At 51.1% G+C, this 15,970-nt stretch overlaps 1 protein-coding gene across 9 annotated transcripts in view; it reads left to right on the top strand.

Annotated features, from left to right (window-relative positions):
* Window positions 1-15,970, top strand: part of PSD4 (pleckstrin and Sec7 domain containing 4) — a 50,195-nt gene that overhangs the window by 7,507 nt on the left and 26,718 nt on the right. For 2 of the 9 annotated variants that reach the window (XM_027966765.3, XM_027966766.3), the window contains 2 exons: window positions 7,429-7,565; window positions 8,563-8,680. The exons of 2 other annotated variants lie outside the window; for them this stretch is intronic. In XM_027966765.3, coding sequence (XP_027822566.1) covers window positions 8,666-8,680 — 15 coding nt within the window. In that variant the 5' untranslated portion in view covers window positions 7,429-7,565; window positions 8,563-8,665. Of the gene's footprint in view, window positions 1-7,428; window positions 7,566-8,562; window positions 8,681-9,397; window positions 9,439-9,468; window positions 9,579-15,970 lie in introns of those variants that run through there. 5 more of the 9 variants (XM_042246079.2, XM_027966768.3, XM_042246082.2 and 2 more) reach the window with 4 other exon arrangements.

Raw genomic sequence — 15,970 nt, 5'->3', positions numbered from 1 at the left:
GCCCTGGGCAGGCATGCAGGGAGAAGTGGATGGAGAGGCTGGACCAACAAGGAGGCATGGATGCCCTTTTGAACTCTGCCCTCTGCTGGCTCCACAACCTTGGGGATGCATCCTCTCATGAAAAGCTGGTCAGGGGATGGCCAAGAAGGGCTTCCTGCCCTCCTGATGTCTCTCCGTGGATCCTTGGAGGATGTGTGGAAGGGCTGAGGCAGACAGGAGGGAAGTGACCTCAGGAAGCACAGGTGTGTGGGCTCTCTCCCTGGGAGGAGCTCTGGGCCCTAGCACTGTTCCGGCTGGAAGTTGCCAAGCCAGACAGGCTGCCCCCTCTGTCCCCGTGGGCAACTGCTGATAGACATGATCATCTCCAGCGTCATGTAGAGGGCACTGGGAAGCCCATGGCTTTGTTGCTCTGGGCAGGCTTAACTGTGGGCACCTCCAGGGGAACACTGACCTTTCAGGGGGCCCCAGGAAATGCCTTGCTCTTTTTGTCTCCCTTCTTCACTATGTCAGAGCATATCTGTTCCTTTAGGTAACACAAGAGCCTTGGTTTTCTGCCAGTTGTGCACCTGAATTGGATTCTATGCTCATCAATCAATGATGGATGAAGGCCAGTTAATATTATAAGGAGTACTGCAGTTCTTTCTCCAAAAGAGTAACTGCCTGAAAGGTTGAACTCAGCCATATAAAAACTGTCTACTCATTCACATAGTTTATCATGATTTCTGACATGAAAATTTTCCACCTATGCTATTTCATGTAACATTTTTCTCTGAGTGCTCGCAGTTTGAAAAATCAATGTGAAGTAGGCATAATTTACTTTAGTGTGGTCCTTAGCAACAATATCTGTGAAATCATGACTTTTTACTGCATATTCAAATACATTCTTAACTATTAAAAATGTTTATTATGTATACCATATGCCTACTTAGGCAAATACAGCTTTAGATTGGTAGATTCATGGAGGAGATAATCTTTACAATGTGAAGTGAAGTGAAAGTTGCTCAGTCATGTCTGACTCTTTGCAACCCCATGGACTATACAGTCCATGGAATTCTCCAGGCCAGAATACTGGAGTGTAGCCTTTCTCTTTTCCAGGGGATCTTCTCAACCCAGTGATCAAACCCAGGTCTCCTGCATTGCAGGCAGATTCTTTACCAGCTGAGCCACAAGGGAAGCCCAAGAATACTGGAGTGGGTGGGTAGCCTATCCCTTCTCCAGCGGATCTTCCTGACCCAGGAACGATGTGGGAGAGGGGGAAAAGAAAAACTTTACCCTCTAAAGGGGCTTTCCAGGTGGCTCAGTGGTAAAGAATCTGCCTGCCAAGCCCGAGATGCCGGTTTGATCCCTGGGTCAGGAAAATCGCGGAGATGGAAATGGCAACCCACTCCAGTATTCTTGCCAGGAAAATCCCATGCATAGAGGAGCCTGGCAGGCTATAGTCCATAGGGTCATAGAAGAGTCAGACACAACTTAGCAACTAAATAAGAAGAACCCTCTAAGATGTTGTCACTGGTACCTGTGAATTATATTGACATGATTAACAGTAGAAAAAGTTTTATTGGCCTGCACATGAGAGTCAATCTAAGTAGCTGGCTTGTTAAAGTGTTGCAAAGAGTCAGACATGACTGAGCGACTTTCACTTTTCACTTATTAAAGGGTTAAAGGCTTATATACCTAAATTAGTAGGGGAAAGGGAGGAGGGAGAAAAAGCCTTCCAGGCGAAGAACAAATAGGTTTCTTTTCGTAAGACCAATGGGTTTTTAGAACACATGAAATAAGAAAATAGGGATAGTGTTGGTCTCTATAGGTATGACTGTTTTTTTCAGTCTCCTTCTGGGCCATAAATCTCTCCTAGAGAAGGGAGGTGGGATAGATTTTATTCAGTTCTTCCTTCTGGGAGTAGATCTGCCCTGCAGAAGGAATTTATGACAACCTAATTTCTCAAGAGTTGCTGCTTTTAGTCTGATAAGTTAAGCTCTGAGATGGTTTCTTACTGTATCTGTTAGAATTCTAATGTCTTCATCTTAAACTCTATATCAGTTCTGGGGCCCCAGGTAAGTCCCTACACCAGCATCAGAGAAGTCACCCTGCAGCCAGTTGAGAGGTGGTAACAGTGAGGGGGTCCCATCAGATCCTCTCAGGCTCACCTCCATCCCACACAAGTAAGGGGTGCTGGCAAAGAAACTCCCAGCCTTTAAAGTGAGCAAAGAAATTAAATATTTCTCTGTAACTTAATACAACAAATTTATTTTTGCTGATGACAAACATCATACATATTTGTTTTTGTTTTTGTTCCATTGCTAAGTCGTGTCCAACTTTGCAACCCCATGGACTGCAGCATGCCAGGCTTCCCTATCCTTTACCATCTCCAAGAGTTTGCTAGAATTCATGTTCATTGAGTCAGTGATGCCATCCAACCATCTCATCCTCTTGTCGCCCTCTTCTCCTCCTGCCTTCAATCTTTCCCAGCATTAGGGTCTTTTCCAGTGAGTCGGTTCTTCACATCAGGTGGCCAAAGTATTGGAGCTTCAGCTTCAGCATCAGTCCTTGCAGTGAATATTCAGGGTTGATTTCCTTTAGGATTAACCGATTTGATTGCCTTGCTACCCAAGGGACCCTCAAGAGTCTTCTCCAGCACCACAGTTTTAAAGCATCAGCACTCAGCCTTCTTTTGGTTCAACTCTCACATCCATACATGACTACTGGAAATACCATAGCTTTGACTGTATTGTATTATTTTTTAATTTGAACCTCCTACCGCTCAGCATGTGGGATCTTAGCTCTCTGACCAGGGATCAAACTCTCGCCCCCTACATTAAAAAAAGCACAGAGTCTTAACCACTGGACCACCAGGGAAGTCCATCCCTCTTTATTTTTAACAGCAGGTACACACACACACACAAAACCATAAAGAGCTTAAAATCCTGTGTATTGTTACCACACAGAGATTGCCACTATCAACCAGTGTTTTGGTATTTCATTGCCTAGGTACATGCATTTTTAAAAAATGAGACTGTGCCAAATATATAATCAAGTTCCTTACTTAATAATATGCCATGAGAATCTTTCCACTTCATGAAATACTCTTCAAAAGCAAGATAGTTAAAGGTGCCAGGATTCACTCTATGGCTGTCCCATAATTTGTCTGTTTCCTGATTATGGATGTTGAAGTTGTGAGCATTTTTGCTTTTATAGTATCTTGTTGTTCAGTCGCTAAGTTGTTTCGGACTCATTGAGACCCCTTGGGGCTGTAGCCCACTAGGCTCATCTGTTCAGGGGATTTTCCAGGCAAGAATACTGAAGTGGGTTGCTATTTCCTTCTCCAGGAGATCTTCCCAGATCAGGGATTGAACCTGCATCTCCTGCATTGGCAGGCGGATCATTTACCACTGAGTCTATCTTCAGTTCAGTTCAGTCACTCAGTCATGTCCGACTCTTTGCGACCCCATGAATCGCAGCACGCCAGGCCTCCCTGTCCATCACCAACTCCTGGTGTTCGCTCAGACTCACGTCCATCGAGTCCATGATGCCATCCAGCCATCTCATCCTCGGTCGTCCCCTTCTCCTCCTGCCCCCAATCCCTCCCAGCATCAGAGTCTTTTCCAATGAGTCAACTCTTCGCATGAGGTGGCCAAAGTACTGGAGTTTCAGCTTTAGCATCATTCCTTCCAAAAGAAATCCCAGGGCTGATCTCCTTCAGAATGGACTTGTTGGATCCCCTTGCAGTCCAAGGGACTCTCAAGAGTCTTCTCCAACACCACAGTTCAAAAGCATCAATTCTTCGGCGCTCAGCCTTCTTCACAGCCCAACTCTCACATCCATACATGATCACAGGAAAAACCATAACCTTGACTAGACAGACCTTTGTTGGCAAAGTAATGTCTCTGCTTTGCAATATGCTATCTAGGTTGGTCATAACTTTTCTTCCAAGTAGTAAGTGTCTTTTAATTTCATGGCTGCAGTCACCATCTGCAGTGATTTTGGAGCCAAAAAAAATAAAGTCTGACACTGTTTCCACTGTTTCCCCATCTATTTCCCATGAAGTGATGGGACCAGATGCCATGATCTTCATTTTCTAAATGTTGAGCTTTAAGCCAACTTTTTCACTCTCCACCTTCACTTTCATCAAGAGGCTTTTTAGTTCCTCTTCACTTTCTGCCATAAGGGTGGTGTCATCTGCGTATCTGAGGCTATTGATATTTCTTCCGGCAATCTTGATTCCAGCTTGTGCTTCTTCCAGCCCTGCGTTTCTCATGATGTACTCTGCATATAAGTTAAATCTTAATGCATATGTATTTAGACAGATGTTTGTAAGCATCATCTGGGTACCAAGCGGGCTCAAGGGCAGAGGTGAGTACCTGTGGACCCCTACTTTCTGGTTACCTAAATGAACCTGTGAAAAGTAGCCACATGGAAAATGCTAATCTGAAAGCATGGGGCAGCTCTAGGAGAGAGCAGTTGAGGCCAGACTCTCGTGAAAAAAATGTCCAGGGATTGGTGGCCTGGCCACCTGTCCCCAGGCCAGGAAGGGACACCTCACAAAGTTACTGTACCCAGCAGTCGATTGGGCAACCAAGTCCGGGAGATAGAAGCTTGTCACTCATTTTTGTAATAATCACTTCCTGCCCTTCCCCAGGAAATCAAGGGCATTCTTGGCGTCCACATGTGCAGGGCGGTTTTTGATGGTGTTACCACTGGCCTCTGCCCTCTGTCCTCATTGCCCTTCTCAGGGATACCTCTCTCTCCAAAGTCTAAGACTGCAGGTGTTAGGGAGGGACTCCGGGAACCCCATCCCTAGACCCGTCATGGACTCGGTCCCTAGAAGCCCTTTACCTGGACCTCCCTCCCAGCTCTCTGCTCTGATCCCCAGGGACCCCGCAGTCCACATGGCCAGTGGCGCTATCATCATCTAAGCTGTCAGAGGATTGTTTAGGAAGACAGACACCTGTCTGTCTCCCGAGGGCCCAGCCTTGTGAAGGCTTGAGGGCTAGGAGAGCAAAGGGCATTTTCTGGAGGAAGGAACATGTGGCTGCCTCACTCCCAAGCCTCCTTGCAGAACAAAATTTCTACAGAGACAACAGGGACATGTGGCCCAAATGAGGTGCCTCTGGCCTCAGCTCTCCCTCTGCCTGGTAGCTAGTACCCCCAGAAGGATGGTAGTGAGCTCCATCAGCATCAGAGTTTTCCTAAGGTCTGCTTTGTTAAAAATGAACTCATGGCTTCCCTGGTGGCTCAGTGGTAAAGAATCCACCTGCCAGTGCAGGAGACATGGGTTTGATCTTTGATCTGGGAAGATCCCACATGCCGCGGAGCAACTAAGCCTGTGTGCCACGACTGTTGAGTCTGTGCTCTATAGCCTGTGCTCTGCAACAAGAGAAGCCACCTCAATGAGAAGCCTGCCCATTGCAACTAGAAAGTAGGCCCCGCTCACGGCAACTAGAGAAAGCCCGTGCATCAGCGAAGACCCAGCACAGCCAAAAACAAACAAGTAAAATTGTTTTTTTTAAAGGTGAGTTTTCAAACTGGGCTGTCCATGGCCCTGCTTGCTTGGAAAGAAGCCTCGGTCCTTCACATGAGTGGTGTGTGGATGGCAGTGGGGTATAGCAGAAAGTGAATTTGGTTTGACAGTCCTGAGCTCAAGTTCAGCCGGAGTGGCTACTCTGACCCTCGGTCTCCTCATCTGTTCTGTGGCTTGGGGCTCATGACACCCCGCCCCCACCCTAGACTCTAGAGTTTGGAGATACTGGTTGTAAAGGGCCCGATGAATGTCAGCACCTAGGGGCCCGCTGTGAAAGGTTGTCGGAAGTCAGGTGTCCATCCCCTCTGTCCTCTCACGTTCTGCCTCTCAGGAGTGTGGGCTGTGTGCTGAAAGCCCCAGAGCTCCTCTCCGGGAAGGTGGGCTCCACTCCCCAACCTGCGCTCAGTCTGTGAGACGCCGCCTCCCCACCTGCACCCAGCAGCTTCCTCTGCAGGCAAACAGGAAGCCGCTCACATTGGGGGAGGCAGGAAGGGGCTGCCTGCCCCTGGGCTGTGGTTGGGTCAGCAGATTGCACATCTGCCGGGCCCGGGGAGGGGGACAGTGGGCTGGGACCCCCAGAAGGGGGAGGGGGCATAAAAGATCAAAGCCCATCTCTGGCAGGGCTCTGGGGCAGGAGCCAGTTTGCCTTCCCCTTCTCACCCTGAGCCACACACCCTGTGAGCAGAAGGCCCTCCTTGGCTTTCCAGCTCTGTTCCTTGCATCTTGGGAAGGAGGTGAAAGTTCTAGGAGATGGAACAGAGCTGATGGGTGCAGGAGTCTTTTCTTGGAGTTTGCTCTAAGCAGGAACCTCCCCCTGGCCACATCCCAGAACCCCACCAAAAACACACACCAAACACATACAAGACCCACTGGGAGGAGAGAGAGAGGCAGACCCCATTTCCCACAGTGTCGCTTGATGTGATCAAGGGATGAGGATGAGCAGCTTTGACTCCTTCATTCCTCAGAAGGTCTTGGAGCAGTTATGAGCCCGGCCCCCACCAGTTGCACAACCTGGGTGGTGATAGAGGCGAGTGGACCAGTCCTCGCCCTTGAGAAGTTCATAGTCAGCGGGATGGATGGAGATTCAGAAATGCATAGAGGAGGCTGATCCCTGACACCTGGCTTGACCAACAGCATCTCAGCCCAGCATGCTAAGGGGCCCAGGGGTGGTGCAGAGCTGGGACTGGAGGGGGTGGACCCTGGTCCTTGGCTTCTGAGTCCTCACCTCCTGGTTGCCCCCATCATGTCTTCACCCCCACCCCCAGCTTGTCTGTAACCTCATTGTGGGCCTCCTTCGATGGTCATTTTTCTCCTTATCATCCTCCGCTTTCTAGCAGCATTTGACACAGCCAACCACTTCCTCCTTCTGAAGTTGTCTTTCTCCTCTCTTGTCTTTGATGACAACACACCCTCTCATTCTCACCTCCCTGACAGCCCCTGCTCGCTCTCCTCTGCAGGCGTTTTCTGGGGAGGCTCTGCCGACCCCTAGTGTGGGTGCCTTCCTGCTGGTCACACTCAAGCTCCTTTCTGCACTCCAGGCCCTCCCATCCACTCTAGGTACCAGCCACTCCTGCTTGAGTAGCTCATAGATATCTCAAACCTAATATTTAAAGATTGAAACCCTTGATTTTCTCCCCTGAGCCTCATCTCCCCAGTTCTTTCCCATTTCCAAAAATATTACCACCCCTCGAAGTTGCTCAAGCCAGAACTCTAAAAGTCGCCCTTGACTTCTGTCTCTCACCACTTTAGTGGCAGATTCTACCAGGCATCCCTGATGTAGGTCCCACATCCTCTGTCTTCCTGCTATGCCATTCTGACCCCCTTCCAAGCCACTGTCCCGCCTCCCCTGGACTGTCACAGAGCCCTTCCTTGACCTCACTGAGCACTTTCACTGTCTCTTTTCCATGCAGCGCCAGGCGATCTGAAAAATAAATATACCTGCAAGTTCCTTGCTTTGCCCCTGGGGACCCTGTGGGATCCAGCCCATCCACTTCTCCCGCCCTCCCACACTGTCTGGCTTTCACTCCTGGAGACCTTTCCAGTCTCGGTAAGAAACTAGACATGCAGTTTCATCTTCCTAAAATGCCCACCCCATGCTCTCTCTTCACATCCTGGTTCCTCTTCACGGGGATATGATGCCCCTGGTCTCCCCTTGCAGTGAGCCCCCCAGCCCCAATCACTTTCTTCTCTCCCCACCTGTTCCCCTGCCAGCACTCCTCACGTTTATAATCACATGTTGATTACTTCTTGTTTATTTTCCTATATATTTTTCCTATATATTTTTAATATTTATTGATTTGGCTCTGCCAGGTCTTAGTTGTAGCACCTGGGATGTTTTGAATTCTTAGTTGGGGCATGTGGGATCTAGTTCCCTGACCAGGAATGAACCCAGGCCACTTATTGGGAGTGTGGAGTTTTAGCCACTGGACCACCAGGGAAACCCTGGGGATCCTGTGTTTTATTCCTGACCGTCAGTGGCTTCTCACATTGAGATAGCATGGAGTCGGCGCTGCCATGTTCCAGACACCTCATGAGGCTGGAGACCTGAGGGTTGGCATTAGGATTGGCCTGAGGGAGGGTTGGCATTAAGGCCAAGGTGACTTCAGTTTCTGTCACCTGGCTGGGAATAAGAACCCCTCATACAGAGGAGAAGCAGCTTAGAGGAGGTAAGGAACCAGGTTTGCATTGCACTGAGCTTGAAATAAGCCTGCGTTTAGCATTGCAGCCCCAGAAACGGAACAGTGGAGGGTCCCCCATCGAGATGTGTTTGGATATGTCAGTGTTATAACGCCACAGCTGATGAACTTTTATGGAAAGAGTGTTCCCTTCTTCTGCCTCCCCCTTTAATGATGGCCTGGAGGCCCAAGTTTGAATTGAGATCCTCAGCCATCACTGTATATGGCAGCAGAGCCCATCCCCAGCCTTTGTCCCCTTCCTTCTCTCTTCCCTGTCCTGTCTTGATACAGCATGGGCATAGAGGGACGTGACCTGCCCCCAGGCCCAGGCCGTGTTCCCCTCTTGACTGTCTCTCGCCCTCCCTCCAGGTCTCGGGCTGCACAGAGCGGTGATGCAATGTCCGCAGAGAGGGTAGAGACCCTGTGAGTCCAGGAAGCAGAGAATCCCAGGTTCCAAGGTGCCCAGGGTGTGATGCAGAAAGGCCAGGTAGGCATGTCCCTATGGACTCCTTGCTCTGTGTGTGTATATGTGTGTGTGTGTGTGTGTGTGGTGTGTGTGTTTGGGGGTGTAGCTGGAGCCATGCCCTCTGTGCTGTGGGCCAGGCTGGCCCAGGTCTGAAGCCTTTGATTGTGGGTCTTTTTTTAAAAAATTAATTAATTGCTTTATTTTTGGCTGCAGTGGGTGTTGTTGCTTCCCGAGGGCTTTCTCTAGTTGCGACAGGCTCCTTATGGAGCACAGGCTCCAGGAACGTGGGCTCAGTAGTTCTGGTGCACAGGCTTAAGGCACATAGCTCCAAGGCACGTAGGATCTTCCCGGATCAGGGATCGATCCTGCACCTCTTGCGTTGGCTGGCAGATCCTTTACCATTGAGCCAGCCACCTGGGAAGCCCCTCCGTAAGACCTAGCCACACATAAATCGAGGGAAAAAGAAAAGTTGGCAGCCCCAGGGTCCTCCTGAGTCCCACTGGGTGCCATGCAAGGAACCGAGAGCTGGGCAGAGATGAGAACCTGGTGACAGACCCGCAGGGAGGAGGGTGGGGCGTGCTCACAGCCCAGGGCGTTTCGTCTTCCTCTTTTTCTCTCCCAGGCCCTGACTCTGGGCTGTGCAGAGGGTGGGGGTCCCCAGGAGCAGGGGCCTGGCGGCTAGAGGCACTGAGCTGGGAGTAGGGGCTCTCACATAGGGGCAGGAAGTGTGAGGTGCAGAGCAGCAGGGGAGCCCCGGAGGCCTGAGCCGGGTAGAGAGGGTGAGTGTGGTGAGGGGAGCGGAAGTCGGAAGCAGCAGCCGCCACCTTCGCCGTTCACAGGGCGGGCAGACGGGGTGGCAGGATCGCTCCAGGGGAGCCAGGCCCACACATCCCTTCCCGATTCTCTGGAGGTGAGCAAGGTGGGCCTGCGTGGGGTGGGGGCGGAGGGTGCAGGGAGTCATGTGCGGACCCTAGTGGGGCAAGTGAGCAGGATGGAGGGTCCTGAAGGCCTGTGCACCAGCCGTGAGCCCAGCCCTGGGCCGCAGCCCCAACCTTCTCCTTCCTCCTCTCCATCAACCAGCCGCCCCCCAATCTAGCCTTTCCCTGAATCCTACTGTGGCTCCCACTTACCCCAGCCTCCCAGGGAGCCCCTTCCTGAATCTTCTGTGAGCCTCCCTGGTGACTGGTGCCCAGTGGGGGTTAATGAGGCCTGAGCCCCAAATGAGGCTTGACTCCCCTGACCCTGGAGAGAAGGAAGCCATTCGGGCTGGGGCTTTGGGGTAGGGGGAGCTTTGGGTGTGGTCATTGTAGGAGCTCAGACTTCGGCCTCCCAGCCCCGCATTGCCTTCAGGCCCCCGCAGCAAGGCTGGGTTAGGGGGAGGGGGCCCAACTTGCTGGCTTGCCCCGGCAGCACGAATTCAGGCTTATCGCCCTGATGGTTGCCAGGAGCAAGTTCACTCTCAATGGCGTCCCTGTTCGGGACAATATCAACCTTCCTAGTTCTTATCCTCAGCCACTGCCCCCTTATTCTAGGGCCTGAGATCCTACAGGCAGAGTCACTCTTCTCTGCTAAAAGCCTGGGAAGGGTGACCTGTCATCAGCTGATAATAAACACCCCCAGAGAACTGTGGGGCCTCAGCCAGGAGGCCTGTCTCCCAGGCTTTAGGACATCACAAGGCTGCTTGCTCTACAGATAAGGAACCACCCAGCCTGTGGGTTAGAATCTGGGCTCAGGGCTTTTTGTTTTGGGAGGGGGAGATCCAGGACAGCATGTGGGAGGCCCAGGCTGGCTCTGAGGCTTTGTTGTCCTCCTGTGGGCAGTAGTTACTCTGTGGCCCTCTGCCCCCTCATCTCTGCCTCTGGCTCATCCTTTCTGCTCACCACTCTCCTCTCTGTCCTTTCCATTCTCCCTCCATGCCTGCTTCTCAGCTGACCCATCTCGGGGTTCTCAGCACCGACTGCATATGTGTGTGTTTCACTCTCTCTCTCGCTCTCTCTGCACATTTGCATGAAGCTGCCTTCCATGTGGGCAGGATGTGGGGTGGCCTCATCATATGTCATGTACCTCGGGTGCCCTGGCGCCAGGTTCAGGAAGGAGTGTCTGTCCTGTGACCTCAGCCCGGGGACAGCATGAGGGGGAAGGGAGGGTAACTGCCCTCAGAGCAACACCCTTAACCTGGCTGCCACTCAGGGCTGCTGAAGGACAGGGCAGATCACCTCCTAAATCCCGGGATGGGCCAGAAGACTTTGGTTTTTGCATAGGAAGGGAATGTTGCCAGGGCAAAAGGAGGCAGCTTTCTGAGTTGGAAGCTTAAAAGGAGAGAGAGACACACACCTTCCAGACAGGACATCCAGGAACTGACTCTTCGGGTACAGAGGGAGCCCACAGGGCCAAGCCTGTGCTCTCATGGAGGGCCATTTGTTTGCTTGTTTTCTCATATTTTTTTCTTCTCCAAATGGACCTGCGAAGCAGCCAGATTAATCCAAGCTGAACGTGGTATTTCTGAGCACCTCCCAAGGGCGGGCTCAGCGTTGGCACTCAGACCCCCTCCCATTTTCTTTCTTTTTTAAAAAGATTTTACTTATTTGTTTATTCATTTAATTATTTTGGGCTGCACTGGGTCTTCGTTGCTCCATAGGCTTTCTCTGGTTGCGGTGAGTGAGGACCACTCTTCGCTGCAGGCTTCTCATTGTCGTGGCTTCTCTTGTTGCAGAGCGTGGGCTCAGGAGTCGCAGAGCGTGGGCTCAGGAGTTGCGACTCTCAGGCTCTGGGGCACAGGCTCAGTAGTTGTGGCGCACGGGCTTAGTGCTCTGTGGCACGTGGGATCTTCTGGGACCAGGGAACAAACCAGTGTCCCCTGCATTGCAAGGTATGGATTGTTATCACCTGGGCCACCAGGGAAGCCCCTGCTCCCATTTTCTAGCAAACTTCCTGAGAAGACTTATCCATCTGGTTTCCTTCTTTCACAGGCAAGGAGCCAGGTGAAGTTTTGGACCAGAGTCACGTGGCTGGGCAGTGGTAGTTAGGATCTGAGACTAGGCTGTGAGCCTCCAGGTTATGGCGAGTAGGGGCTGAATGTGTGACACTCGTGCTGTCCCCCGTCCCCCTCGGACAGGCTCTCCCCTGGCCTCCCGTGGCCTTCAACATGTCAGGGCACAGGCTCTGTGCCCAAGCAGAGGGTGGAGAGAGAACCTGCTCTCAATAGGATGATCCAGGTGCCATCTGGGCTCCTTCCTTTCCCAAGATGGAAGAAACCTTGTCTTGAAGCTGGAGGGAGAGGTTAGGTGAGGGTACAAGGGACGTATGTCCCCTTTGTCCCCCAGCTGTCGGGTTCTGTGTCCTTTACCTCCCACCAGCTAATACAGGCACGGCCCGAGCAGTGGTCACTCTGCTCTGGACAGGAGCCCTGGGGGGGCCGCCCGGTGGAGCACCCGCTCTCTCCCATCCCTCCCCCATCCTCTGCTCCCTTCCCAATCCTTCCCCTCACTGGCTTCTGACTCAGAGCATTTTCTTGGATTCCAAAGAGCCACCCCACTTGTCCCAGAAGTTTTCCTTAAGCTTCCTGACCCATCATGGTGCTTAGAGACATGAAGGGCTGCTCCTTTCAGAGGTGACGGAACCCTGCTAAGAGACCTGGGTTGGACACTTTCTCCCTCCTTTGTTCTGGTTAAGATACCTGAGCGATTTTAAAAGAGGTTAACACTAAATACCAAGGGTGTGGCGGGGGAATAAACCAAGAATATTCGAGATACATGAAACCTGGGCTCTGCTCCCCAATTCCTGGCCTACCTCTGCCTAAAAGGCGCCATCCTACCTCCAGGAAAGAGACTGGTCTCCACCTTTGAACCTTGACTCTTCACCCTTGCTTGGTCAGGTTGCCTTCACCTAGGTGATTGGTGGGACTGCCATGCTGGTCATAAGAAGTGACCTCACCCCTCAGGCCATTCTGTCCCTTCATTCAACAAGAAGCAATGCGGCAGCGGGGAGGCGCTGTGGGCTGGGAAAGGGAAGGAGAGAGACAGAGACTCAGTCAACTTGCATTTCTAGTGAAGATCATAGACAAGGTGGTTGAATGGGTCCTGAACTTTCTTCCTCTCAGTCCAGCTTCCTCCTCAGAGCCAGGACCCAGATGGATGTTTTGGCTGCTGGACTGGCCTGGTGGGAACCACTTCTGGGAAAGCTCTGCCCTTAGGGTGCTGGGCTTCCTGGGAGTAAGGTGTGATTGGCTCATGGCCAGACTTACCCTTAGGGGAATGTCTTCATGTCATAATGATGCTAAATCTCCACTTCTGGGAAAGCTCTGCCCTTAGGGTGCTGGGCTTCCTGGGAGTAAGGTGTGATTGGCTCATGGCCAGACTTACCCTTAGGGGAATGTCTTCATGTCATAATGATGCTAAATCTCCTTCTCCAAGCCTCCTTCTCCAAGCCTCCTTCTCCAAGCCCTAGTCCTGTAGTGAGGTTGTGAAGAGGGAGCTTTCTGAGGATCCATCCACCCATCCACCTACCTATCCATTCATCCCTCCCTCCTTCCACCCCTCTATCCATTCATCCATTCGTCCGTCCATCCTTCTGTTCATCCATTCATCCCTCTATCCATCCATTATCCATCCTTCCCTCCCTCCCTGCACCCATCTCTCCATCTTTCCTCTTATTTTCTCAAACATTTCTGGAGTGTCACCTCTGAGTCAGGCAGGCCCTGCCCTGGACAGTGGGGGAAATAGGTGAATTCAGGTGACTCCACTTCAGAAGAAATTCATGCTTTGTTCAATCCATGAACACCCAAAGGAATTGATTTGTGGATGGAAAGAAAGTGCCGCTAAAGGGAGCCACAGACCTGGATCAGACCCCAGCTTCCCCACCCACCAGCTGAGCTACCCGGGCACATTTCTGAAGCTCTCTGAGCCTTGTTTCCTTATGAGTAGAAGGGCAACATCACCACTTGCCTCACCCATGGGGTGACTGGCAGGCCTGCAGTCTGGGCTGCAAAGCACAAGCTAGTTGAGCTACACCCTACTGAGATGGGCGCTCTCAACATGAGTTGAGTTGCCAGATATAATTAATAGAATCCAGAGCTACATTTAAATTTCAGAGAAATGAGTCGATTTTCAGTCTAAATATGTTCCCAATATTGGGCATCTTTTATTGTGTATTTGCTAAATGTGTCAACTCTGCCTAGAGGTTGTGTGCGCCCATGTGGACCTGTCTGCCTGGAACCAGGACACCTGCCACCAGGCTGTTAACCCCAGGTGTCTCATGAGTGGTCCTGAGCTTCTCTAGTCCACACTAACCCTCAGCTTTCTAACTGCTGGCACTAGAGGATAACGCTGTGCCCCTCACACTTGGCAGCTGGAGCAGGTATACACAGTTCAATTCAGTTCAGCCACTCAGTCATTTCCTACTCTTTGCAACTCCATGGACAGTAGCACGCCAGGCCTCCCTGTTCATCGCCAACTCCCAAGAGTTTACTCAAACTCATGTTTATTGAGTCAGTGATGCCGTCCAACCATATCATCCTCTCATCCCCTTCTCCCACCTTCAATCTTTCCCAGCATCAGGGTCTTTTCAAATGAGTCAGTTCTTTGCATCAGGTGGCCAAAGTATTGGAATTTCAGCTTCAGCATCAGTCCTTCCAATGAATATTCAGGGTTGATTTCCTTTAGGATTGACTGGTTGGATCTCCTTGCAGTCCAAGGGACTCTCAAGAGTCTTCTCCAGCACCACAGTTTGAAGGCATCAATTCTTTGGTGCTCAGCCTTTTTCTTGTCCAGCTCTCACATCCATACATGACTACTGGAAAAACCATAGCTTTGACTAGATGGACCTTTGTTGGCAAAGTAATGTCTCTGCTTTTTTAATATGTTGTCTAGGTTGGTCATAACTTTCCTTCCAAGGAGTAAGCGTCTTTTAATTTCATGGCTGCACTCACCATCTGCAGTGATTTTGGAGCCCCCCAAAATAAAGTCTGTCACTGTTTCCACTGTTTCCCCATCTATTTGCCATGAAGTGATGGGACCAGATGCCATGATCTTCATTTTCTGAATGTTGAGTTTTAAGCCAACTTTTCCCTCTCCTCTCTCACTTTCATCAAGACACTCACACAGTCGGTCAATAAAGTGATTAGGGGTAGCATTTTCATAGGAGATAGTGATAGCAAGAAACACAAAGAACCCCCTTCTGGAGAGGGGAGGCAAGTGAGAACCAGGTGGGTTGACACGCTAGGAATTACATGATAGAGTAAATGCTCTGAAATACGAGAGGGAAAAGGGGGTGGTGTGCAGGTATACCTCCTTCCCCACCATGTGCTGGATCTACCTGCCTTCCCCCAGACCGCACCCCACCTCCTTCAGGCCCTTCCGTCCTCTCAGGCCCCAGCAATCTGTTCCCTGCGGTCTCTGGAAAGCTGCTACAACTTCTCTGATTTTTCTTTCCCTTTGAGTCTATGGGGAAAGACCCCGTTTCTTCTGGGAAGTCCAGTCCAATCCTCATTTATGTCTAGCACGGTCACTGACATTCACCTGTCTGTCTGCTTTGCTTCATATACAAGTTTATTTATAAGGGCTTCCCTGGTGCCTCAGTGGTAAAGGATCCGCCTGCAAATGCAAGAGACGCCAAGATGCAAGTTCAATCCTTGGGTCAGGAAGATCTCCTGGAGTAGGAAATGGCAACCCATTCCAGTATTCTTGCTGGGAAATCCCATGGACAGAGGAGCCTGGTGGGCTACAGTCCACAGGCTTACAAAGAGTAGGATACGACTGAGTGACTGAGCACTTTGGCAAACAGGGACGTGTGGAACTCCTGTCTTATTAAAAATTGCAGGGCACACTTTCCTCCGACCCCCTGCCCATCATTTCCCATTCCAGTTATTGTCATTTGAACTTGGCTGTCAAGCAATTCACTAACAAGAGGAGGGGAGGTGAAGTCATTTAAGCAGAATGCTGTGGTGCCCACAGGGATGCGCTCCTAAGGTAGACAACACGTCAGATAGAATGTGTGGAGGAGTGAGGACTGGAGAGGGGGCATCTCAGGAGGGGAGCCTGCTGGGCACAAACAGACCAGGTCTTGGCAGGGAGGGATGGTCAAGGGATCTGGGAAGGGAGCTGGGGGTGCCCCGAGTTCAGGTGTCTATGATGGAGGTGCTTCCCTGCACCTCTGCTCTCTACCTCATAAATGGAGCTACTTCCTGAGTTTCCCATACCATAAGGGCTGTCTCCCTGGTGGCTCAGACAGTAAAGAATTTCCCTGCAATGCGGGAGACCCAGGTTTGATCCCTGGGTCAGGAAGATCCCCTGGAGAAGGGAATGGCAACCCACT

Source organism: Ovis aries, chromosome 3 (assembly GCF_016772045.2).
Source record: "Ovis aries strain OAR_USU_Benz2616 breed Rambouillet chromosome 3, ARS-UI_Ramb_v3.0, whole genome shotgun sequence".
NCBI classification, from domain to species: Eukaryota; Metazoa; Chordata; class Mammalia; order Artiodactyla; family Bovidae; genus Ovis; species Ovis aries.
The sequence above is the reverse complement of the archived record's forward strand: the minus strand, read 5'-3'. Positions and strand labels throughout refer to the sequence as shown.